General features: G+C 30.1%; 1 protein-coding gene across 1 annotated transcript; it reads right to left on the reverse strand.

Moving 5' to 3' along the window:
* Positions 1 to 6,870: 6,870 nt before the first annotated feature.
* On the reverse strand, positions 6,871 to 7,381 carry LOC106317521. Its single transcript, XM_013755327.1, has one exon. The coding sequence runs from the start codon at positions 7,358 to 7,360 to the stop codon at positions 7,022 to 7,024; it is 339 nt and encodes a 112-aa protein (XP_013610781.1). The 5' UTR covers positions 7,361 to 7,381; the 3' UTR covers positions 6,871 to 7,021.
* Positions 7,382 to 8,364: the final 983 nt, after the last annotated feature.

Below are 8,364 nucleotides of genomic sequence, written 5' to 3' on the forward strand. Positions count from 1 at the left end.
CTAAAGTTTTTTTTTTGGGAGGTGGGGGGGTGGGAGAAATTAAGATTTTAACTTTTTAAAAGATTAGATGTCATAATGTATTAGATATATGTTATCTCGGAATAAAAAATATGTAGTTTGGCATAAGGGGAATGACTCGTATGAAAAGCGTATAGATTTCACAGTGTATTAGAAATAAAACTATTTGTAGTTTGGCATAAGAAGAATGATTCGTATAAAATGCTTGTAGTCCATGTTCATTTTTTAATTTTTAGTGTCTAGCCTCTAGAGTGAGTGTTAAATCCAGAGTCATGTGTTGTTTTGTTTTTCTAACTTTTAATATGATCTCTCAATCTGCTTACTTTTCAAATGTCGAAATAAATTCCACAACACTTTTAAAGAGTTTGAACAATACATTCACTCTACAACTTATGGTGCAGATCAGCAGTTAACTTTAAAAAAATAACTGGAAAGTCCCAAGTTTATTCAAAAACCAATTGAAACATAACTTAACAAAAAAATGAGTAAAACATATTTAAAATGTTTAATAATCAAGTTGGAATGACAAAGAAATGGGCACTTAGTACTTGTATTCTTACACCACCCATTGCTCACGTTTATGTTACTATGTGCATCCGGTTTTGTTATCTGGCATTCTGTCTTTTATGTTTTTAAAAAAGATTCATGAGTTCAGTTTGCCTTGATGATCATAGGCTCAACTTGCTGCTTAGTGATATTAGAAGGGACTTGATGAAGGGAACGTATGTTTTTGAAGGAGATATTGTTTATTGCGAAAAGTCGGAACATATGTATACTGTGAGACGAGTCCAGTGATGTCTATAGCTCTCACATGCATCACTCTCCTTATTTGAGTACAATGAATAGTTTGATAGGATTCTGCCATTCACCAAATATGGAAGCATTTATGATGTGCTTTCAAAAATTTGATGTGTTTACAAATTCTTTGATAAAATATATTAAATTCATAAAGACCATATTACAAGTTTGTTAATATAAAAATATACTCCCTCCGTTTCATATCAAGCGTCGTTTTAGAGAATTTTTTTCGTTACAAAATAAGTGTCGTTTTCGATTTTCAATGCAAAATTTATTAATTTTATGCAAAATTTATTTTTCTATTGGTTGAAATATGGTTAGGTGTATAGGTAATAGTGTTTTTTTTATAGGAAGTGTAAAAAATAATTTGTTTCCTTAATTTGTGTGCCGAAACCTAAAACGGCATCAAACAGAGGGAGTATAAACTATGTTTTCGTATTCTTCTGGTTCCATCATCTATTTTCCAAAATAAGATTCTACAGTTTCCTAACATTTTTTTTCATTAAATATAGTTACATAATTTCTTGTCAAACATGTTTTTTCTGTCAGGAAAATAATTCTATAATACTTTTTCCAAATGTGAATATGTAGCTCGTTCTCTAATGTTTTCTACCAAAACACTATTGAAAATATCTATCAAAATTTATTTGTATGTCCTGAAAGTATATTTTCCAACGAAAATATAATTCTGTGTTAATGGGTCTGATTGGTAAGGGCTGTAGCTTTAAAAAATTTGCTGTAGAAAAAAATTTGTAGACTTTTTGTTGTGGCTTTAGATTTTATTGCTGTAGAATTTTATGGAAAGCACTAAAAAATTGCTTTGGATATTTGGCTCTGCAGAGCACTTGTACAGCTGTAGGTTATTTCAAGAGCCGTGGTTTTAAAAAAGCTTGATTGCTCTGAATTTGGTGCTTTATAAATAAATAGGGCTGTAGACAGCATCTACAGCAACTACCAATCACCCCCAATGTGTTATATAATAAAAGAGTTTTTCTTAGGCTCACCCTCTACGATAAATCTATATGTTCACCGATCAATAATATTTAGTTGTATTATGTTTTTAAAATAAATAAAAATAGTTGTAATTACCAAATTTGTTTTTTAAATATTGTTAACGCCGTCAGTAAAATACTAAACTCCAAACCCTAAATCATAAGTCCTAAACCCTTGGATAAAAAATCCTAAATCCTAGGGTTTATGATTTATCTATGAGTTTAGGGTTTGGTTTAGGGTTTAGGATTAAAAATTCATGGTTTATCCAAAGGTTTATGATTTAGTGTTTAGTATTTTATGATGGCGTACACAATATTAAAAAAAAAAATCTTTTTTGGTAAGTACTATTAATTTTATTATTTAAAAATATAGTATAACTTTACAAATTTTTATTATTTAAAAAAAAAATATATATTGAATCTAAATAACTAAATACTATTGGTTGCTGAACTTACATGTTATATGTTCTAGGGTGAACCCAAGAAAAACTCATAATAAAAATGTTATCCACCTTCCCACCAAAAATGTTATTCTTTATTTTGTTTTCCGTTACTAAGAATATTTTATGTTAAAAACATAGGCTACATTTGGTCGTAAAATAACATTTTTCATTTTTCTCATAAAATTTTTTCTGTCTGTTTTCAACTAAAAATATTCTTTTACGATCGATGTCTATCAAAATTGTAGTTTTCGTACTTTTCTGGAAAAATGTATTTTTTAATAAAAATATTCTATTTTCCCCCAAATTATTTCTCAACTAAAAAAAAACACCGGAAGTGATTGGTTGGACGGTAGATACCAACTTTATATTTAACTTTTATCTATCTAAAAATATCAATCATTCTTTAAATCAATTTCTAAAGATACAATAAAAAAAGGCGGTAAAACTCCTATTTTTAAAAGCAATATTTTATATGTTGTAGGAAAAATATACAACTACAACAGATAAATCTAAAACAAAAATTATATAACCAAATTTATACAGAGAAAAAAATTTAAAGCTATATTCCAACCAATCATTCCCATTTTTTTTCTTTGACCAAAATAATAAATTGCATTTTTGCTCTACATTTTCCGTCAATAGTAAGACTGCATTATTTCTTTAACTATATATATATAATTTTTTTAGAAAATAAAAGCGATAAATGAAATTTAATTTTTATCAATAACTATAAATTTAATATCTTTTTTTATAACACTTGCTCTATATTGGAGATCCATAGACCATAGGTACATAAGATGGTATGTCAAAACATTTTTTTTCTTTTTTGCAACAAACAGCTATTTTATTACTCAAACTTGAGGTGGTCTGGGTAACCAGACCGGAATAAAACAACCAATAAAACAAAGAAATCTATGAAAGGAACGGGCATTCCTAGCTAGCGAATCAACAATCTCATTTTGCGTCCTTGGGAAATAGCTGATCTTGAAGTCCTTGTGTCCTTGAACGACCTCCAGCTCAGTTGAGAAGTTTAGCCAAACTTTTGGGTCCACTATCATTGCAATCAGGTCCTTGCAGTCTGTCCCAAATCTCTGACAGGTCGAATGTTGTATCATGCTCTCCATTGCCTATTTTAACGCTTCCAGTTTCGAGTGTAATGCTGCCTCACGCCTCCTCATGTTCCGTGACCCCATAAGTTGAATCTTCCCCATGCGATATTTCCAAACCCATCCAAATCCACTAAATTGAGCTGTGGAGGTTCATGAGCCATCCACCATACAAATATTACCCAAGCTTAAGGCTTGTGCTTCTTCAACAATTTGTGCCCGTTGAAGAACATGTATGCTATCCTTTGCATTATACCAAGCTTGGCATTCACTCTCTGCATATCTGACTAATTCCAATGGGTCTCTGTCTATACCTCTAAATAGCTCATCATTTGTAGCCTTCCATATATACCAGATTATCCAAGGATAAGGATCTTTGTCATCTTCTGGCTTCATAATATTATTTTTCCTCCAGAGATAGTCCATATTGGCGTATATACTCAATACAAGCAAAGTCTGAGAGCTTGACAGTGTCGATGATAATGTCCACGCTTGTAAAGCTGGCGGGCATTCGAAGATCGCATGAGTAACAGTTTCTTATGACTCTCCACATCTTGGACAATAGTTATCACATCGTATATTACGGCGTACCAGATTCCTTGTTAGTGCTACCTGTCCTGAAATTAATTACTATATAAGATGAAAAATCTTTTATGGTGCATTAACTTCCCAAGCAAAGATTTGAAGTTTGGTCAAATTGGGTTGCAGAACTTCTCTTTCGTCGGAAGCTGTCAGATGTCAAAACGTATTATGTTGAGTAATCAGTCATATTGTTTTTAGACACTTATATAGATAGGGGACGTTTACTTACGAAGTGGCGTATTTACATATCCGAAAAAGTATATTTATGAATCTTATATATTAAAACAGAAGTCACAACTTTGATTCATGTGTGATTTTTTAACAAATAGAACTAATAGACATATTCCTTGAAAGTCATGTTACATTTAATATATAATATTATCATTTAAATTTTGGGCCTACCAAAAACTTTTATTGGGCTATCAATAATTGGATTTAAACAATAGATAATTCATTGGATTTATAGATAGTATAAATTAAATATATATAATTTAAAGTTGTAATACTATACCTCTATATGCTAAATATTTAAATATTTGTCGATGTTAACTTTTAAAATTATAAAGATTTTTTTTTAAATAACAAAAATCATATTATCTAACAATGATTAATCTTTACTACCTTAAACCAGTGAAAACAAATTTTAAACTATACAGTTTATTTTAAAAAGAGAAAATGACTAGGATAACACTAAATTTTTTTTTGTCACAAATATAGCCTCTAAGAATAAAAATGACCAAAATAACACTTAATGTTTTATCAAAAGAGATAAATATACACTTATATCCCAATGGTAAATTAATTTAGACATTAGGGTTTAGAGTTAAGGGGTAGGGTTAGGATTTAAGATTTAGGGTTTAGGGTTTAAGGTTTAGAGTTTAGGGTTTAGGGCTTAGAGTTTAGGGGTGGGGTGTAGGGTTTAAGGTTTAGGGTTTAGAGTTAAAGGGTGGGGTTTAGGATTTAGGGTTTAGGGTTTAGGATTTAGGGTTTAGAGCTTAGGTTTTAGGGTTTAGAGTTGGGAAGTGGGGTTTTGGGATAAAATTTCAAATTTTGAAAAATAAAAAAAATTTAAATTTTTCAAAAGATAAAATGCTATTTGGTCATTTTATTTTTTGATGGCTATTTTTGTGAATAAACTTAGAAAGATGCTATTTTGGAGATTTGCCCATTTAAAAATTAAACAAAAACTAAATGTTTAATTATTTACTCGATAATATAAATCTATGAAGCGAAAAGTTTAATTTTTTAAAAACTTTCTAAATTTGTGAAATGTTACAATATCTTTGAATATGACAATAAAACAATATTTTACTAATCTTTATATATATAGTTATGATTTTAATAATGAAATAATAATCTGAAAATATATATATAGAAGAAGATACAAGTAAAAGTTTGAAACAATCTATCCAATGAAAAAAAATATACAGTAAACTTATTATGTTTTAAAAATTGATAGACACATATATATTATAATATATACCAATTTCGAATTGAAAACAAAATATTTATATAAAAATAAATGAAAACAAAAATTTGCGCGGTTGCGCGGATCTAGATCTAGTATATATTAAAACAGAAGTCACAACCTTGATTCATGTGTGATTTTTTTTTAAAATGGACCTAATGGACCTATTCCTATAAATTCATGTTACATTTAATCTCTAATCTTATCATTTAAATTTTTGGCCTACCAAAAATTTTTAATGGGCCATCAATAATTGGATTTAAAAAATAGATGACTCATTGGATTTATAGATAGTATAAATTAAATAGATATAATTTAATGTTGTATTATAATATATGCTAATTTATAATTGAAAACAAAATATTTATATAAAAATAAATGAAAACAAAAATCCGTGCTGTTACGGTGGTCAAGATCTAGTTACACATGTTTTCAAAGATTAGTCTGGATTTTCCATGAGTCCGGTATATCTCGAGGTTAAAGAAAAAAAAGGTCCACATATCACGATTTTTGATTGATAAGTCGCATAGAACCACCCACTTCCAACGTCTAACATGGTGCATGTCTTTATAAGTGTTTCCGATCGGACAAATCCACGTTGGATTAGTCCTATATAATACAGCATGAAATCATCCTTTTAGTGGTAGATTTTTCCACTATATAATTATTTTTTAAAACGAAGCATATAATAAAAAGAGAATCTTTCTCTTATTCTTTTTTACTATAAAGTTTTTTGAAAGTATTACACTGAGAGCTATGTTACATGGAAACGGAAGCTGATACGTGGAAGCGGAAGCGTATAGAAGCGCAGAAGCGAAATTTTTTAAAAAAATTAGGAAGCGGATATGTATTGGAAGCGTATATCCATTTATACATATATATACATACATATATATATATATATATATATATATATTAAAATATAAGAAATTTTTTAAAAATCTTGGACTAAAATTATATAATTTAAACTTATAATTAAGTATTTATTCATTTATAATAATTTTGAAATGATTTCATATTAAAATTGTGAAAATACACATAAATTAAGTTTAAAAAAATCATTATATTAATTATTTTTAATACTTCTAAATGATTGACACAATATATTTGAATCTATGCTATATCTTTAGTAAAAACCTCTATGCATAAAGATACTTCATAGTATTAGATTTAATATTTATATATTTTAATTCTCTCTATTTCATTACTATTAAAATTTAGATTTTATATAAATTAAAACTATGAATTTAATTTTCTATTTATTTATGACATTGTGTTCTTAAGAAAAAGTGGAAGCGTGATTCCAAAATGGAATCGTAAGCTCCCAACGTGTTTTAAATAGAATATTTTAGAAGCGTTTTGGAAGCTAGATTCCGTAAGCTTCCACAAGGTTCCGATTCCGATTCCGGTTCCGAAGTGGGAAGCGTACGTCCGATGAAGCTTCCGTGCAACCTAGCTAATACATCGAGTGTGGATGGGTCGCGGTCGCTTTAACAAAAACTTTGAATTAACAATGAGTGAAAGATAATACTTGTACGTTATTTTTATTCAACATTCGAGAAAACTAAAACATTATTTGAACACTAAAAGAGAGAGCATTAAGTCGCTAATTTCCTACGCCGCACAGCTACACTTACACCTAGAAACGCAGCGTTTACACTCCAGCAGCGAGGGCTTGGCGAAGGTGTCGCAACCGCATTTGGCGGTGCATTTCCTCTGAGACACACCTCCCCAAAGGCAACGAGCCATGCATCCGAGCACCGGACCGCACTTAGGACATCCGTAATTCGTCTGCTCCACCATGCATGTCTTGCAGCTGTTTTGTGACGGCGGATGTCGACAGCCAACGCCGGAGCTGACAGCGACTGTTCTTGAAATTGGTAGGAGTGTGGAGAGGAGTAGGAGGAAGAGGAGAGAAGAGAGGAGGCTTTGAAACTTGTAGGTCTTCTTCATGTTGAAATTTAGTTTTGATTTTTGTTTCTGAGAGAGTTGAAATTTGATGTTTTTGCAATCATTTATATAGAGGTTTTGTCATGATATACATAAAACATTTATGTTGATTAGGTTAGTATCTAGTCTAGTGACTTTCACAAGAGTTAACAGTGCAGTGCCCCCAATATGCATTTAAGTAAAGCATTCACTGTTCTTGAAGTGTACAATTTCCTTAAATGCTCTTTCTGGTATATTTTTATTTTTGGTTTGGTCATCTTTTTATTCCATCAATATACATATAAAACATATTACTGTAAATAAAACATTTTCCGGTAACATAGAAAAATGGTAGAAAATTATGAGTTCTGGTTAGCTTGTAGAATTTAACAAAATATTTATACGGAAAACTGAATTTAGTTATGGTCTCTGAAGGAATCCAAAGAACTGTTCTGTAAAAGTTATTCGTTTGGATCAAAAAGCCTTATGGAATTTTCGGAATCATAGGTAAATTTTTTTAGAATTTTTTATTATTATTTTTTTGTCTGTTTAAAAAAAAAAAATTTAAAACGGATCCAATCGCGGATTTCCACGTGTCGTGGGACCCGCAAATAGTGTAAGAATTCACTAACAACCCGTCCTTAATTAGAGGTTTTAAGTATTCAATCTTTAACAAAATGTGAGCCTCACCAAATATATAGTACTTATGCTGGTTGTGAGTTATCCAAATCATGCTCTCATCATGTTTCAGAGCTTCTGATCAGTGTGTGTGTTTTCATGCTAGCTTCATGGTAGGCCTTAGCTTGATTAATTTCTAGTTGTTTTGCATATGTACACTATCATATTTAGCGTACACATGTACACCTCCTTATTTATTGTACACAAAAACGCTTGTACACGTGTACACCACACATGTTACATAGAGAAGGTAGGAAATATAATATCAACGCATATGGTATCAAGATCTAAACTAAGCTTCACTCAAAAAATGAGAACTATTTCTATTCACGTAAACCACACTTCCTCAT

Source organism: Brassica oleracea, chromosome C9 (genome assembly GCF_000695525.1).
Source record: "Brassica oleracea var. oleracea cultivar TO1000 chromosome C9, BOL, whole genome shotgun sequence".
Lineage (NCBI taxonomy): Eukaryota > Viridiplantae > Streptophyta > Magnoliopsida > Brassicales > Brassicaceae > Brassica > Brassica oleracea.